General features: G+C 47.6%; 1 protein-coding gene across 1 annotated transcript in view; it reads left to right on the top strand.

Moving 5' to 3' along the window:
- Positions 1–15373, top strand: part of LOC114598118 (putative cation-transporting ATPase 13A4) — a 59140-nt gene extending 43767 nt beyond the window's left edge. Inside the window, exons 22-30 of the mRNA XM_028731814.2 lie at positions 540–582; positions 4163–4272; positions 4945–5041; positions 5426–5498; positions 5606–5780; positions 5896–6089; positions 11200–11288; positions 12609–12689; positions 14676–15373. Of these exons, the coding sequence (XP_028587647.2) occupies positions 540–582; positions 4163–4272; positions 4945–5041; positions 5426–5498; positions 5606–5780; positions 5896–6089; positions 11200–11288; positions 12609–12689; positions 14676–14912 (1099 nt within the window). The 3' untranslated portion in view covers positions 14913–15373. The remainder of the gene's footprint in view (positions 1–539; positions 583–4162; positions 4273–4944; positions 5042–5425; positions 5499–5605; positions 5781–5895; positions 6090–11199; positions 11289–12608; positions 12690–14675) is intronic.
- Positions 15374–18265: the final 2892 nt, after the last annotated feature.

Here is an 18265-nt window from a genome sequence, read left to right on the forward strand (position 1 = left end):
TCATGCTGGATCTCAGTGTCCGGGCAGAACAATGGGGGTGGAGATGCTCCTTCAGGAATACTGGGCTGAGGCCATTTGGGGCTTTCAAGGTCCGCACCAACACTTTGAATTGTGCTTGGAAACTGGGAGCCAATGCAGATCTTTCAAGACCAGTGTTATGTGGTCCCGGTGGCCGCTCCCAGTCCCCAGTCCAGCTGCCGCATTCTGGATTAATTGCAGTTTCCGAGTCACCTTCAAAGGTAGCCCCACAAGAGCGCATTGCAGTAGTCCAAGCGGGTAATAACTAGAGCATGCGCCACTCTAGCGAGACAGTCTGCGAGCAGGGAGGGTCTCATCCTGCGTACCAGATGGAGCTGGTAAACTGCTGCCCTGGACACAGAATTGACCTTCGCCTGAACAGGTTAAACAACCCTGAACACTCTGCTCTGACACGGAGCTTTAAAGCACAAATGCTGTGCCAAGAAAGATAATGCAAAAGGGAGTCTGGGTGAGCCCTTTCTGCGTGTGTTTGCGTGACTTTCCGCCCTTTCCTTTCCCAGCTACTTCGTGGGCATGTGCGGAGACGGTGCCAACGACTGCGGGGTCAGTATACTGAACTATATTTCGAAACCTTCCCAAGGGGTCCATCATCTTCGGGGAGGGGCAGCCTCTTCCAGGCCAGGTGCAGGACGGACCAGGTCCACGGGCAAATGCCACCTGCAATTGGTCCTGAGCAAGGCTGAGAGCGGTGGCTCCTCCGAGTCCATAGACGGCTCCTCAGCAGAACCTGCAGCCGGAGCTCTCAGTTCCTTTCTCCCTCCTGGGCTGCAGAGGCCTGTTTTGCCCAGCGGTGCCCATGGACTTGCTGCTGTGCCCTCCTTTTTTAGGGCTTTGGAACTCCCTGCCGATGGATATCCGCCAGGCGCTTTTGCAATTCACTTTTTGGTGCCCACTTAAAGCCCTCTTGCTTAGACAAGCCTGTTCAGGTGATTGGAAAATCAATGCAAGCTTCAATCTGTTGCAGTCTGCTGCTATTTTAACTTTTCAAAAGTATATATATATATATATATATATATATATATATATATATATATGCAGGTTTTGGTGTCCTCGGGTATCTTCCCGTGTAAAAGTTGGGGTGTCTAGGCGACGTTTCGACGAGGTCTCACTCGTCATCTTCAGGCAGGTGCTTTCGGCTTCTTGTTACTGGAACAGAGCAGGATCTCAGTGTTTGAGTTCCTATAAATACTGTTGAGGAGGTGTGGCCTCCAATGTTTTGGGCAGAGAGGAAGTTCCTAGGCTAGTGTGCCTTTTCTTCTTTTGTTCCTTAATTGCTTGAGGGATATCTTGAGTGATTTCTTGAGTGATATCCTGAGTACCACTTAGGTGGGTCATTAGGTGTGGATTAGTTGCTAAAGCCTTTGTGTCTTGACCTCTTGAACTTTGTGAAGAGTTTTTCTGAGAAGATGGGTGTACTACATTTAGTTGTGCTCTGGCTTGGCTTCGTGTATAGGGGCGAGCTGTGGTTTTGTGGCCTGTGCCAGCCAGATCTGTGTAGGGATTGCAGGGGGGTGCAGCATCCGGAGGTGCCACCATGGTTTGGCTACTGGATGGTGTCTGTAATTTATCTGTGGAGAGGGTCTGGGTTTGGGTCTGGTGTGGTTGATTGGTGATGGCGTTCTGTGTGCCTCTGGATCTGGTGTCAGTTTTTGTGGGGAGGGCTAATTTCCAGATGTCTGGCAAGCGGGATGTGTCGTCACGCTTGTTCATGTTGTGAGGGTGTTTCTCTATCTCGATGGCTTCCATGATTATTCTCTTGTGGTGATGTTCCATGTTAGAGAGCAATTTGGAATCTGCAAAATTAATTTCGTGTCCTGTTTCTTTCAAGTGTTGGAAGAGAGAGGAAGTTTTTTCTTCTTTTTTGACGGCATTCTTGTGTTCTGCGATACGTGCATTTATTCGTCTGTTTGTTTGTCCAATGTACGTGGCTGGGCAGACTTTGCAGGGTATTTCATAGACCCCTTGGTTTTCCAACTGGATTTTATCCTTGGGGTTTCTGAGGATATTGGCTATTTTTTGGTTGGCGCAAAAGGCTGTTTTGATATTGTGTTTATGGAGGATTTTGCTAATTTTATCTGTAGTGCCCTTGATATAAGGAAGGAGGGCCATGCCATTGTTTTCTTCTGTGTCTTGGTTTTTGGGGGGTGTTTCTTTTTGGATTAGCTTCGTAACCCTGTTTTGCTGGTATCCATTGGCAATTAACACATTTGAGAGATTCTGTAACTCAGTTGTCAAGTGGTCTTTGTCAGCCAGGCGTTTGGTTCTGGAGATGAGAGTCTTGGCTACGGAGTTTATTTGTGCAGGGTGGTGGTGTGATTGTGCATGTAAGTAGCGGTTGGTGTGTGTTTTTTTCCGGTAGATAGTGTGTCCTAGGGAGCCATCAGGTTTTTTGTAGATTAGGACGTCAAGAAAGGGAAGTTGGTTGTTGGCTTCTATTTCCATAGTGAATTGTATTTTGGGGTGTAGGCTGTTGAGATGTGTGAGGAAGCTGTCCAGTTTTTCCTTCCCGTGTGGCCAAATTACAAATTCCAAATTGCTCTCTAACATGGAACATCACCACAAGAGAATAATCATGGAAGCCATCGAGATAGAGAAACACCCTCACAACATGAACAAGCGTGACGACACATCCCGCTTGCCAGACATCTGGAAATTAGCCCTCCCCACAAAAACTGACACCAGATCCAGAGGCACACAGAACGCCATCACCAATCAACCACACCAGACCCAAACCCAGACCCTCTCCACAGATAAATTACAGACACCATCCAGTAGCCAAACCATGGTGGCACCTCCGGATGCTGCACCCCCCTGCAATCCCTACACAGATCTGGCTGGCACAGGCCACAAAACCACAGCTCGCCCCTATACACGAAGCCAAGCCAGAGCACAACTAAATGTAGTACACCCATCTTCTCAGAAAAACTCTTCACAAAGTTCAAGAGGTCAAGACACAAAGGCTTTAGCAACTAATCCACACCTAATGACCCACCTAAGTGGTACTCAGGATATCACTCAAGAAATCACTCAAGATATCCCTCAAGCAATTAAGGAACAAAAGAAGAAAAGGCACACTAGCCTAGGAACTTCCTCTCTGCCCAAAACATTGGAGGCCACACCTCCTCAACAGTATTTATAGGAACTCAAACACTGAGATCCTGCTCTGTTCCAGTAACAAGAAGCCGAAAGCACCTGCCTGAAGATGACGAGTGAGACCTCGTCGAAACGTCGCCTAGACACCCCAACTTTTACACGGGAAGATACCCGAGGACACCAAAACCTGCATTCCTGTACCCGTGAAAATCTACGAAAGCATATATATATATATATATATATATATATAAATATTATTAAGATTTTGAAAAAAATTATACATATAAAACAAAACAATTTCAAACATTAAAATACCCTTAGACCGCTTTCCCTCCCTTCATGGGTTCCATCTTTAAAATTGAATTTACTTCATCTTTTACCCTTATCTATCTAGTATATAACCATAATTACCATTAAAAAAATCACATTACAAGTGTCTTTACATCCCTGCCAAAGATTTTTAACTGTTTACAGTGGTCCTTAAAATAAATTACAAATTTACTCCAGTCTTTAGAAAATACTTGATCTTCCTGGTTTCAGATCTTCCCTGTCAGTTTTTCAAAAGTCTTAGGAATGTTGCTGTCAATTTATGTTATTGATAATTTTACTTGCTTTGTCTTTTCTTTGTTTTGTTGCTGTTTTTATTTTTATTTTTACAATCATAGAATCGTGGAGATGGAAGGGACCCCGAGGGCATCCAGTCCAGCCCCCTGCAATGCAGGAATCTTTTTAGCCCACGTGGGTCTTGAACCCACAGCCCTGAGATTAAGAGTCTGATGCTTTACCCGCTGAGCTATCTAAAATAAACTCCCAGGCCGGCCACACACTTCCTTCCCCCTCAGCCGCCCCAGAGTACTGCCAGCTCCTTCGAGGGGTTGCTGGCCTGCCGGGTCTGCAGAGCGCAAGGTGGTGTGTGTCTGGGGTGCTGGCGGCGGCATCTCAGGGCGTGTCAGTCGCCCGGGGGTCCCTGCACCGCAAGCGCATCCTTCCTTTCCCCAAGTCCTGAGACTGGGCTGCTGTTGCCTTTCAGGCCCTGAAAGTGGCCCATGTCGGCATCTCCCTCTCCGAGCAGGAGGCCTCGGTGGCTTCCCCCTTCACCTCCAAGACCCCCAACATTGAGTGCGTCCCAGAGCTGATCAGGTGAGCCCCAGAGTCCTGTGGGGAAGGTGGGGCCCTCTCTCCCCCTGGTGAGCAGACGAGGGTTGGGGCGGGGATGCAGTGTTGAGATTTCCATTCCACCTTAAGGAACAGACGTGTGGAATTGTTACGTGTCACATGTCTGTTGACATTCCAGCACAGCTTGCTGGGAACTTCCATTGTGTATAGCTTTTGCTTTTCCCGTTCTGAGACGACACGAGAGAGAGGCGACATGTTTCTTTGTCCTGATTTATGATTAATAAATCTGTAGTTGTAGCATGCTTCCACAAGCCTCAGGCCTATTCTGTGTGCGCAGTTCGCTCTGATGACAGCGTGCCCTGGCTTTGAAGCCCGGGTCACTGATTTACATTGGAGCACGGGCCGATGGAAGGAGAGGGCACAGCTGGGGCTTGCCAGCTGGCCTCCTGGCTCCCTGCATGTCGACACGCAGAGTGGGGGTGCTGAGCTGGCACAGGTTGGCAGGAGGCCGTGCAGAGGGCTTGAAAGCCCCCAACAGGCCCCACTTTCCTCCTTTGCCTGGTTCCCAGTTCTCTAAGTCATAGAACTGGAAAGTTGGAGGGGATCCCAAGGGTCCTGTAGTCCACCCCTGCCGCAACGCTGGCCTCTCCAGGCCCTCCTTGCCAACCGTTCTCCCTCTCCTCCTTCTCCCCGCAGGCAAGGCCGCTGTGCCCTCGTCACCTCCTTCTGCATGTTCAAATACATGGCTCTCTACAGCACCATCCAGTACCTGGGAGTCCTGCTCCTCTACTGGGTACAGGGCCAGGGGAAGGGGGTGGGCACGGGGGGGGTGTCTCTCCAATGGCCGGGTGTCCTCCATGCCTCATCCGGAGGGCAAGGGAGCTGCTGCACTCCAAACCAAGGGATTCTACCCCCTTCCGAAGCTTTTACCCTCCAGAAGTTCTTCCTGATGTTGAGCTGAAATGTCCTTCCTCGCAACTTGAATCCGTTGGTTTGGGTGCTGCCCTCTGGAGCAGCGGGAATCCAGCTGGCTCCGGGGCCCCTGCCCAGCCGGCACAGAAGGGGCCACGTGGCTCCGTTTGGTGTGCGGTCGTGAGAAGCAGGGGCGGGTGGGGTGTTGGGGGTGCCTGGGCCCTGGACCTCAACCTGGCTCCCTCCTGCTCTTCTTCTCTTCCAGCAACTGAACTCCTTTGGGAATTACCAGTTTCTGTTCCAAGACCTGGCCATCAGCACTCTCGTTGGCATGACAAGTAAGCTCTTCCTAGCGGCTCCGGGTTAGGGTGCCGGCCCCTCTGGGCTCCAGGGGGCCTTCTGGCTGCCCCAGGGACGTCCCCACCGCCCGCCTCTCTCTTTGCAGTGAGCCTGAATCATGCCCACCCCAAGCTGGTTCCTCACAGGCCCCCCGCCCGGCTCACCTCTCCGCCTCTGCTGCTCTCCCTGGTGCTGAACCTCCTCCTCAGCCTGGCCGTGCAGGTCTGCGGCTTCGTCCTGGTGCAGAAGCAGCCCTGGTACTCCACCAGAGACCTCCTCAGGTAGGGAGGCCTGGCTGCTGCCTGGAGATGGGCTGGGGGACCCTCCTGGGGGGGAGGTGGGGGAGAGAAGGCTGGCTCCTGGCATCCCTGACTCCATCCCCGGGGTCCTTTTCAGCGCCTGCTCTCCTGGGAACAAAAGCGACGCCGCGTTCCCTGCCTCGCCCAGCAACCGGACGGAGGCCGAAGTGGACAACGGGTACAAGAGCTACGAAAACACCACCGTGTGGCTTCTCTCCACCTTCAACTGCCTCCTGGTGGCTCTGGTCTTCTCCAAGGGGAAGCCCTTCAGGCAACCCGTGTACAGAAACCGTAAGAGCAACGAGACCGGATGGTAGGGTTGTGGGTGGAGAGAGACGTGGCCCCTCAGAGACCCCAAGAGCCAGAATCCCCATCGGAGGCTTCGTGCCTCCCTCCCAAGAGTCGGAGGTGGGCTGCATCCAGACCCTCCCCGCCTTCCAGAAGCATCGCAAGTCCTCTCCCTTTGGGTTGGCCTTTGGACAACGCTTGGTCCGTTTTTATTTTGACGTGGTTGGTTAGAACTCTAGGACCCTCGTACATATGGGACCGCCTCTCCCGATCTGCCCCGCGGAGGACCTTAAGGTCCATAATAGCAACACCCTAGTGGTCCCGGGCCCTAAGGAAGTCAGATTAGCCTCAACCAGAGCCAGGGCCTTTCCCACACTGGCTCTGGCCTGGTGGAAGGCTCTGTGTGCTGGTCCTGTGGGTTACCCGAGAGGCAAGGTCCAAGTCTGGTCCGTGGTCAAAGGTGCAACATGGAGGCAGTCCGCAGTAGCTGAAGCCGGGTGCAGGGCAGGGAGTCAGGAACAGGCTTGCAAGCAGGGAGCCAGGGTGGGTCAGGAACTCAGGCAGGGAAGCAGGACAGGGTGCAGGCTGGAACAGGCTAACAACAACATTGCTCCTGGGACTGGGCTGACTGGCTTTTATCTGCCCCGAGGCATAGGGTACCCCGGTCCACAGGTGACTCGCCTCTCCTGGCCTGGAGGCAAGCCCTCCTCCTGCGGGAACTTAGTTCCCTCCGCCTCTCTGCCCTGAGCCTCTGCAGCTCAGGAGAGGCTGGAGGGTTACTGGACCCAGAGGCAACCTCAGCTTCCCCTGACGGGGCTGAGAGTGGAGCACATGCAGGCAATGGGTCCTCCATCACCTCAGGAGCCAGAGCAGACTCAGCTGGTGCCTGCACCTGAGGATCCAGCACAGGTGAGGACCCTTCAGGCTCATGCCCCAGCTCTGGCTTAGCTGGTTCTGGAGGCGGGGACTCCTGTGCAGGCTGGGATTCCTCAGGTTCAGCCTCCGAGTCCGAATCCCAGGCCAGCACACCCTGTCTCATGAGACCAGGGCCCTGCGGGATCTGATTTCTTTCCGCAGGGCCTGTAAGACAGAGGTTTTTTTTTTTTATGCTTTTATTAAATCCAACTCATTATACATTTTATCCATTTTACAACAAATCATATCCGTTTTCAACTTCCTTCAACGTCGCTGACATTCTTTCATAGTTATTCTTTTAGTACACATTTCATTCTTCCCTATTGCCATTTACACCTCCTTTCCTTCTATATTTCTAGTAAACAATATTCATTAGTTCTTTACAAAGCCTCTTTAAACCCCACCAGCGTTGTATTTACACCATAGTTATTTTCCAGATAACATACAAATTTCTCCCAGTCCTTTATAAATTTTTGATCTTTTTTATATCTAATCTTCCCTGTTAATTTATCCAATTCTGCATACTCTATTAATTTTGCTCTCCATTCTTCTACCTTTGGGATTTCCTCCTGTTTCCACCTCTGAGCCAATACCATTCTGGCAGCTGTTACAGCATACTGGAAGAGTTTATGATCTTTCCTTCTGATGTCCTTCCCTACAATACCTAATAAGAAAGCCTCTGGTCTCTTCACAAAGGTATACCTCAATATCTTTTTCATCTCGTTGTAAATCTCTTCCCAGAAGCTTTTAACTTTCTTACACTCCCACCACTGGTGGAAGAATGTGCCTTCTTTAAGTTTACATTTCCAGCATTTGTTATCTACTCTGTACATCTTTGCCAATCTTACAGGAGATAAATACCATCTGTAGAGCATTTTCATCATGTTTTCTTTCAATGTCATACAGGCAGTAAATTTTATATTCTCTTTCCACAACCTTTCCCAGTCCTCCAATTGAATATTATATCCCAAATCCTTTGCCCATTGCACCATCACTGACTTCACCTCCTCATCCTTCGTATACCACTCTAATATTATTTTATACATTTTTGATAGGTTTTTAAATTCACTATTTATTATCTCTTTTTGAAAGGTTGATTCTTTTTCTACATACCCCCTTTCCTTCAGCTCTTTTTTAAACATTTCATTAACTTGGAAATAGTGTAGCCAGTCATATGTAAGTGTTTTAACTTGGTCATACGGTTTCATTTTCCACTTCCCTCCTTCATTGATGACCATTTCTCCATATGTTCCCCACTTTCCTCTCATGTTGATTTTCTTAACACACATTATTTCTAACGGGGATAGCCAATGTGGGATTTTTGGTTCTAATATGTTTTTATACCTGTCCCAAACTTCTATTAATGCTCCTCTAAAAATATGATCTCCAAATCCCTTATGTAGCCTCTTTTTATCACCCCATAGGTATGCGTGCCACCCGAATTTGTTATTAAACCCTTCCAAATCTAATAGTTCTTTATCTTCCAGTTTTACCCAATCTTTCAGCCAGCATAGGCATGCTGCCTCGTAATACAATCTCATGTCTGGAAGACCAAAGCCTCCTCTCTCCTTTATGTCCGTCAATAACTTGAATTTAATTCTGGGCTTCTTTCCCTCCCAGACATATCTTGATATCACCTTTTGCCATTCCCCAAAAGCTTTTGTACCTTTTAATATGGGTAAAGTTTGGAATAAAAATAACAACTTAGGTAGCACCATCATTTTTACCATTGATATTCTTCCCCATAGCGATAGTTTCAGTCTGTTCCAAACCTCCAAGTCCTTCTTTATTTCTTTCCACATAGGGATGTAATTGTATTGGTATAAATCTATATTCTTATCTGAGAGCCAAATTCCCAAATACTTAATCTTTTTGACTACCTCAATTTCCGTTTGTTGTTTTAATAATTCAATTTTATCTTGGTCCATATTTTTCACTAACATTTTAGTCTTTGTCTTATTCAATCTGAATCCTGATAGTTTCCCAAATTGTTCCATCTCTTCCAAAATTTCTTTTATACTTTCTGTCGGTTCTTCCAAAGTCACCACCACATCATCCGCGAAGGCCTTTACTTTGTATTCATTAATACCTAATTTCACCCCTTTAATTTGCTTATTTTGTCTTATGGCATTTAATAGAACTTCCAGGACCACTATAAACAGAAGTGGCGAAAGCGGACAGCCTTGTCTTGTTCCTTTAGATATTGTTATATCTTCCGTGATGATGTTATTTATAATCAACCTTGCCTTCTGTTCTGTGTATATTGCTTCAATACCATTAAAGAATTCCTGACCCACCTCCATAACCTCCAAGTTTCTCAACATAAATTCCCAGATCACATTATCGAAGGCTTTCTCCGCATCTACGAATATCAAACTTGCTGGTTTGTCACACCTATCGGACAAGTATTCTATAACATTGACTATATTTCTTATATTATTTCTTAATTGCCTGCCCGGTAGGAAGCCTTCTTGGTCTTTATGTATAATTTTTATTAAAATCTTTTTTAATCTCTTTGCTAGAATTCCTGTAAAGATTTTATAATCTGTGTTTAAGAGCGATATGGGTCTGTAGTTCTTAATTTGGGTCAGATCCGAATCCTGTTTTGGTATTATTGTGATAAATGCCTCTTTCCATGTTCCGGGGATATCCTTTTCTTTTAAGATATTGTTCATTACTTTAATTAACGGGACTGTCAACATATCTTTCATTTCTTTGTAATAACTTGAGGTGAACCCATCCGGGCCCGGTGCTTTCCCTCTTTTTAGTTCTTTTATGACTTCTTCTACTTCTTCTTTACAAATTGGTGCATTCAACTGTTCTTTTTGATCTGTTGGGATCTTCTTCACCATCTTCTCTTTCAAATATCTTTCTATTTTCTTCTTGTTGTTCCTTTCTTTATTCCTATATAATTGTTTATAAAAATCCACGAATCCTTTCCTAATTCCTTTCGGGTCTGTTATTTCTTCTCCATTCACTTCAATTTTGTTAATTGTGTTTTGTTCTTTTCTCCTCTTAACTTGCCAAGCAAGCCATTTTCCTGATTTATTAGCAAATTCGAAATTTTTTTGTCTTAACCTTTTAATATTCCACTCAACCTCTTTATTTATTAGCATCGCAAACTGGGTTTGGAGAATCTTTATTTCCTGTATTATCTTCTCGTTATTGGGTTTTTTAATCAGTTTTTGTTCCTTACTCATGATCTGTTCCAAAATCTCCTTTGTCTTTTTTTCTTTGTTGTTTCTTTTCCATGCATTCTGTAAGACAGAGTTGTTCCACCTGGCCTTTGGCTTGGAATCATCCTGATCCTCTCCCCCTCTTTCCTTTTCCTTCTGTAGTGGAACCCCTATTTGGGGACTTCCCTGGCTTTTTCTGGCCCACGTAGGACCAGTCTGGATAGTTGGCCTTGGTGAAGATTTGACGTTTTCATCCCCAAAAAGTTTCTGATTTGAGTTTCTATTAAAATGAGGCTGCATTTTAATGTTGTATTTTAATCTTGTTTTTAAGTTGTATCTTAATTAATTGATTTATATCTGGTGTTAGCCGCCCTGAGCCCGGTCTTGGCTGGGGAGGGCGGGGTATAAATAAAATTATTGTTGTTATTATTATTATTATTAAACCATGAATCATGGAATTGTAGAGTTGAAAGGGACTCCGTAGGGATGAAATGCAGGAATTGCAATGGAAGCATCCATGACAGAGGGCCACCCAGCCTCCGCTTAAAAAGACCCAGTGAATAACAGAACCATAGAATTGCAGTGTTGAAAGGGACCCCAGGGGGTCATCCACTCCAACCCTCTGCAATGCAGGAATCTCAGCTGAAGCATCCATGACCGAGGGCCACCCAGCCTCTGCTTAAAAACCTCCAAGGAAGAAGAGTCCACCACCTCCTGAGGAGACCCTTCCCCTGCTCAATGGCTCTTCCTTTTGGAAAGTTCTTCCTCGTCTTTATTTGGAATCTCCTTCCTTGTCTTCAGATCCCTCAGTTCAGATCCCACCCAGAAAACAAGCCTGCTCCCTGCCAGCTCTGCAGGCTGCTGAAGCTCCCAGGTCCTCTCTCAATTCCCCGTGGTTCCTGCATTGAAGGGGGTTGGACTAGATGACCTTTGGGGACCCCCGACTCTCCAGTTCCATGGCTCTGTGCCCCCCCCAACGGCCTTCCTCCCCCAGTTCACCCCCAACCGCCTTTCCCTTCCAGATGTCTTCGTCCTGGTCTTGGCGGTGCAGCTGGGCGTCTGCCTCTTCTTCCTCTTTGCCCACATCGAGGGTCTCTACGCTACGATGGATGTGAGTAGAAATGCCCCCCCTCGCCCCAAGTGCTGCAGCCCATCCCTAGTCCCCCCCCCCCGCTGCCCCTCTGGGGGGGTCTCCCGGTAGGCCTGGCGTGAGACCCCTCCCTCAAGCCCTGTAGGGCCACTGTGGGCAGAGCCCTTTTTCAGGCAGCTTATAAGGTTCCTTTGCGGGAGGGGCCCCATCCAACACCCCCCCTAAAAATATTCCTCCTGCCCAGATGCTTAGGAAGTTATTTAAAATTTTAACCTGGTTTAGCATTTTAACTTTTCACCCATTTAAAGCATTGTGAATTTTTCGGGATCATTTTTTCTTTTTTAAATAAACCACTTTGAGGTCGTCCCCCCCTTTTATATAAAACTTATGGAAGAAAGAAATATTTTTTTAAAAAAATAAGTAGCACCTCCGCAGGATCTGATCCCCTGTGCATCTCCTTCCCTTGCTGTCATCCCAGACGTATGTTTAACTGGGGTTTAAAAACAGCGCAATTAATCACTGGCTCCACCCCTGAGGGGATTTGAGGGCCAGATTCAGGTCTGGTCAGGTGGCCCCCATGCCATCTCAAGAACCTGCAGTGTGCAAAGGCAGCCACTAGGTGGCCTCATAACAGAAGTTTCCCCTCTGCTCCTTGCAGAGGTCTCTGCCTTAGATTTTAAAGCAAGGGAAATTATGCACCGTTCTGCTTTGCACCGCTTTTAAAAACACCCATTTTAAAATGTTTTTACGGTGCATTCGTAAATTGCCTCGAGACACGTGGAGAAGGCGATTCAGGAATATTAGTTAATAACAAGCATAAAAATGAAGAATGGTATCTTTGTAACACTGATGCTCAGGAGAGTTGGTGGGCTTAGCGGTCAAGAGTGCTGGGCTAGGGACCTGGGAGAGACCCAGGTTCGAATCCCCCCTCCCCACTCACACAGGAAGCTTTCCCTGGGTGGCCAGTCCCTGCCTCTCAGCCTGACCCTACCTCACAGGGCTGTTGTTTGGAGGGGGGGTTAGAGAGGGGGGACCATGCCCACCCCCTTGAGCCCTTGGCATGAAAGGCAGGATATAAGTGCAATACATGAAATTAAATCGAAATAAATGATAACAGCAACTGATGCAACTACACCCAGGACTTGGCCACTGGAGTAAAATAGAGCATCCCAGAGGTGGGCGGGGGACGGGGGACTGCAAAGTGGGCATGGAAAGGGGGTCTTTGGACTGGGCATGCCTGGCAAAGGACACGGCTGGCAGTGCCCCCCCCGCCCTGGATGTGCCTTCTCCTCCTGCATCCTCCCATATCTCACCTGCTTCTGCCCCCATCCCCCCCCCCAGCTTGTCTGCACTCCCATCCTTTGGAGATTCTCCCTGCTGGGCCTGCTGCTGATCACCTTCGCCGTCTCCCTGGTCGTCGAGGTGAGTTGGATCCATCGTCTTCCCCCACCTGGGCTGCTCAAGGCCAGGTGTGAGAGCCCAGGCCTTTCCTCCTTCTCTTGGGATACACGTGGGAATGTTCAGGGAGGCAGGAGAGGATATATTGTTGAATAATATCCTTCCAAACTTGCGCTAGCAGGTTCTATAACTTAGCAGAGTTCTAACATTCTAACATGTGCAGCGGTTAGCTTGCAGCAGGCTAGCTTTAGCCTCTCAATATAAGATTCCTGGTAATCCCCTTTAAGGTAAAGGTAAAGGTACCCCTGACTATTAGGTCCAGTCGTGACCGACTCTGGGGTTGCGGCACTCATCTTGCTCTATGGGCCGAGGGAGCCGGCGTTTGAGGGAGGGATGTTGGGAACAAACTTTGCTGGAGCAGTGGTCAACACAAGGTAAAGGTAATGGGACCCCTGACCATTAGGTCCAGTTGTGGCCGACTCTGGGGTTGTGGCGCTCATCTTGCTTTATTGGCTGAGGGAGCCGGTGTACAGCTTCCAGGTCATGTGGCCAGCATGACTAAGCCGCTTCTGACAAACTAGAGCAGCGCACACAAACACCGTTTACCTTCCTGCCGGAGCGGTACCTATTTATCTACTTGCACTTTGACGTGCTTTTGAACTGCTAGGTTGGCAGGAGCAGGGACCGAGCAATGGGAGCTCACCCCATTGTGGGGATTCGAACCACCGGCCTTCTGATCAGCAAGTCCTAGGCTCTGTGGTTTAACTCACAGAGCCACCCGTGTCCCTGTCATCCCCTTTACTCCTCTTTAAAAGGAATAGACACGACACAGTCTTGTGTAAAATGTATAAAAGAAGTTTACTCACGTTCAGTCAGTTCACAGATGAATCCCTGAAGGCAGACTTAGGTTACAAAAGTATAAACACGTAGAATCTATCCCATAAGAAGATAGTTCCTTTGTGTTCTGTTGGCTGGAAGCTGAAGAGATGTTGCTTCTTCTACGAATGGAGTCAGAGACAGAGAGAGAGGGCTTTGTGCCTTGCCCTTTTGTGTTACCTGGACAGGTAAGGTCATGCCCATCTCTAGGCACATGCAGAGGAAGTCTGACCCAGCCCAGGAGGAAACAGGAAGTTGACCTGCTGGCTGAACCAAGGATCCCCTTGCATGTCCACTCTAGGAATGTTGTACTCGACTGCTCTGTGTTTCACATCCCACAATACAGGGCTTGTCCCAGCTGCACCCCAAGAATGGCAAGGAGGCTTCTTCCCACCTGCAGTTATCGTGGCTGCCTGTGTTTTGAACGGATCTCTTTGAAATCCATACAGTGGTACCTTGGTTCTAGAAAGTAATCCGTTCTGGGAGTCCATTCGACTCACGAAACCGTTCAGAAACCAAGGCACAGCTTCCGATTGGCTGCAGGAGCTTCCTGCACTCAATCAGAAGCTGCGGAAGCTGTGTTGGACATTTGGCTTCTGAAAAACGTTTGCAAACCGGAACACTTACTTCCAGGTTTGCAGTGCTCAGGAGCCAATGTGTTTGGAAGCCAAGTCGTTCGAGTACCAAGGTACCACTGTATTTTAATTCTGGTCGTGTTCAGTTATATTTTCATGATCATCTCAGTTTTGGGCACTTTCTGTTTTATCTGCAGAAGCTGCCTTGATTCCTGGGCTGGGGAAAAAGCAGGCTATGGATAAATTTTATCTATCTATCATGTATCTATCTATCTATCTATCTATCTATCTATCTATCATCTATCTATCTATCATCTATCTATCTATATCTATCTCAGTTTTATGCCAACAGCCATTCGTCCAAAGGACATAGAATAAAAATGCAAGATGAAAACACAAAACACATGACTCAATAACAAAAACAAAAGCAATCACTCCATTCCCACACACAAATTAATTATTATTATTATTAAATGAATACGGAGCCTGCTGAGGCTTCAGTTCTGCTTGCTCTGCCTTTTCCCCAGGCAAGGGCCTGATCCCCCCTTCTCTCTTGCAGGAGGCCGTCATTGAGAACAGAGCCCTGTGGGCGCTTCTGAAGAGAGCCTCTGGGTACCAGTCCAGGAGCCGATACCAGAAGCTGCAGAGGGCCCTGGAGAGGGACCCCTCTTGGCCGCCCCTCAACCAAACGGACTCCGCAAGCCCCGACACGGTTCGCGTGGCTGGCTTTGGGGCGGCTTACGGCAACCCGGCGTTTGTGAGCCACGAAGAGCCCGTCTGCGGGCCGAGCGTCTGAAGCGAGGTTGCCACATCTGCGTCTCAAGGGCCGCCTCCTTGCTCCCTGGTCAAAAGTGGGTGCCATTGGCAGCGGCAAGGGGCAGCCCTGAGGGCAGGATTCCTTGGCCGACGGAGAGGCGCAGGCCTCGGCTGCTGCTGTTTGGACAAAGCTCGGGAGGCCAGAGCGGGCTCTGCCACTAGATGCCATCCGAAGCCCTCGAGGTGGCAGCCCCGTGCGTGGCTGGCCGGCCAGCCTGCCACCTCCACCACCAGCACAGAAGCAGTGCCAGAATCTGGTCTGAAACAGCACGAGATCCTGTGGAGCCTGTGGGTTCTCTCGCGATCTTGCCCCAAATGGGCACTGATGCCAGCGCTGCTTCTCTGCCCGTGGTGGAGTTGGCAAAGCAGGCAGAGAAGCAGGATCTGCATGCGAGGAGTTTATCCTGCGTCGCTTCACGCTGTTACCCTGCCCTGCTCCAGGGCAATTGCCCCAACAAACCTTGATTTTTCTACAAAATAAAAAAGCGAGTTTGTTGCAGTTTACTGGCACAGCCTGAAGTTCTTCCTTTGCAGCTCAATCTCACGCTCGATATGACGACTGTCTGGAAGCAGCCTTGGAATCAGCCCATAGTTTGTGGCAGTGGGGCGGGGGGGGGGCAAGGAGAGTTGGGGGACGACGACTCATGGACGAGTCTCTGAATAAAGCTACTTCCTGGGACTCGCAGGTGGGGAGATGTGCTTGCGATGTCGCTTTGGGGCGCCTGGTTGTCTTCTGAGAGAAGAGGCTGCTGGACCACCTGAGCCATGGACCTGATCCAGTGGAACTCTGTGTGTGTAGACTGAGGCAGCAGAACCTCCGTGGCCAGGAGCAGCCTACCTCTGAATCCCTGTTGCTGCGAGGACAGGATCCTGCACAGGATGGGATCCCCACTTGGGCCTGGCCCAGCTGCTGCAAAGCTCTCTGAAGTACACTCGGAGTCGAGAGTGGATTTCATGCTCTTTATTCAGCTCATAGTGGTGAGGAGGAATGAATGAAAGTCCCCTCAAAGTATCTGCTTTATATACATTATTTACACAGTGGGCCCCACGTGATTGGCTAATTCCGGGATTCTCCTGTAGGCCAATCAGGTTGCGGATTCACTTCCACCTGGAGCTGGATTGGGTGGCTCCTGTGGACCAATCAGACTGCTGCATTCTGTTGTTGTTTTTTTTAAGCGTTTCAAAAGTTTTTTATCACAACAAAAACAAACAAAACTATACAGTAAACAAAACAAAACATAAAAACATGTATAATTTCAACCCTTATTTCTTGTATCTTACTTCCCGACTTCCTCATACCTCCCCTTTCTGTATTCCAATTTCTAATTAATTGTTCAGCAAATCCTTCCCTTAGTTTTAACTTAATTTTAATCTTACTTTTTCTCTTTAACTTTACCATTACCGCTAATAACCACATGTTTTCAAATCCAGTGTCATTTTAACAGTCATTGATTTTGCAATATTTCTTTAAATAGTCCTTAAATTTTTTCCAATCTTCTTCCGCTGTTTCTCTTCCCTGGTTTCGGATTCTGCACGTCATCTCTGCCAGGCCCATATAGTCTATCACCTTCATCTGCCATTCTTCCAGAGTGGGTAATTCTTGTGTCTTCCAGTACTTTGCGATGAGTATTCTTGCTGCTGTTGTAGCATACATAAAGAATGTTCTGTCCTTCTTTGGCACCACTTGGCCAACAATACCCAAGAGAAAGGCCTCTGGTTTCTTCAGGAAGGTATATTTAAATACCTTTTTCAATTCGTTATAGATCATTTCCCAGAACGCCTTAATCTTTGGGCACGTCCATCAGAGGTGAAAGAATGTACCTTCATTTTCTTTACATTTCCAACATTTATTGTCAGGCAGGTGATAAATTTTTGCAAGCTTGACTGGGGTCATGTACCACCTATAAATCATTTTCATAATATTTTCTCTTAGGGCATTACATGCCGTAAATTTCATCCCGGTGGTCCACAACTTTTCCCAGTCAGCAAACATAATGTTATGACCAATATCCTGTGCCCACTTAATGATTGCTGATTTAACCGTTTCATCTTGTGTATTCCATTTCAACAGCAAGTTATACATTTTTGACAGATTTTTAGTATTGGATTCTAACAATTCAGTTTCCAATTTTGATTTTTCCACCTGGAAGCCTATTTTCCTGTCCATCTTAAAGACCTCCATTATTTGATAGTAATGAAGCCAGTCTCTCACTTTCCCTTTTAATTTCTAAAAACTCTGCAATTTCAATCTGTCTCCTTCTTGTTCCAAAATTTCCCAATATCTCGGCCATTTAGACTCCATATTAAGCTTTTTTACAGCTTTTGCCTCCATTGGCGACAACCACCTTGGAGTTTTATTTTCCAACAAGTCTTTATATCTAGTCCAGACATTATATAGTGCTTTCCTGACAATATGATTTTTGAAACCTTTGTGAGCTTTAACCTTGTCATACCACAAATATGCATGCCACCCAAAAGCATTGTCAAAACCTTCTAAGTCCAAAATGTCTGTGTTCTCAAGAAGTAGCCAATCTTTCAACCAGCAGAAAGCTGCTGATTCATAGTAGAGTTTGAAATCTGGCAGGGCAAACCCCCCCCCCCTTTCCTTTGCATCAGTTAATATCTTAAATTTTATTCTGGGCTTATTCTGGGCTGCTGCATTCTGAACCCTATTGTTCTAGGACCAATCAGACCGCTGCATTCTGGGTCCTATTGTTCTAGGACCAATCAGGCTGCTGCAATCTGAATCCTATTGTTCTAGGACCAATCAGACTGCTGCATTCTGGATCCTATTGTTCTAGGACCACTCAGACTGCTGCCTTTTGGATCCTATACAACTCAGTACATAAGACTTTCCTTTTGGCCTCCCGAGGTGAAGTGGGGGCTATTAAGGGGGTGCAGAGCCCACAAGAGTCAGAAAAGCCTCTTGCAGCAATGCAGGGAAGCCACTCAGCCTGAGCAAGAACCGCCTTCCTTTTATTAGATATAATAAACAAAAAATTATATATAATATAACAAAAATAACAGAAAGAAAAGACAAACAACAACAAGCGTAACAACTACAGCAACTGTAAGGAAACTGTAAATAAAAACAATATCAAATCCATGACTTCCTCTCCATCCCGGTTCCTTAATTTTCCCCCCCAACTGCATATCATTTCCAAGAACCGCCTTCCTGAGCCAGGAACACCCGGCTGCTCTGTCTCTGCTGTGTCTACTCGAGAGCAACCAGGAGGGCTGCTGGAGGCCAAACGGGTGGGACTTTCCTCGCTCTGTGCTGCTATATAGCCTGGGCATGAAGAGGGCGCTGTTCCTCCACGTCCTTGGGCAGCG

Source organism: Podarcis muralis, chromosome 6 (assembly GCF_964188315.1).
Source record: "Podarcis muralis chromosome 6, rPodMur119.hap1.1, whole genome shotgun sequence".
NCBI classification, from domain to species: domain Eukaryota; kingdom Metazoa; phylum Chordata; class Lepidosauria; order Squamata; family Lacertidae; genus Podarcis; species Podarcis muralis.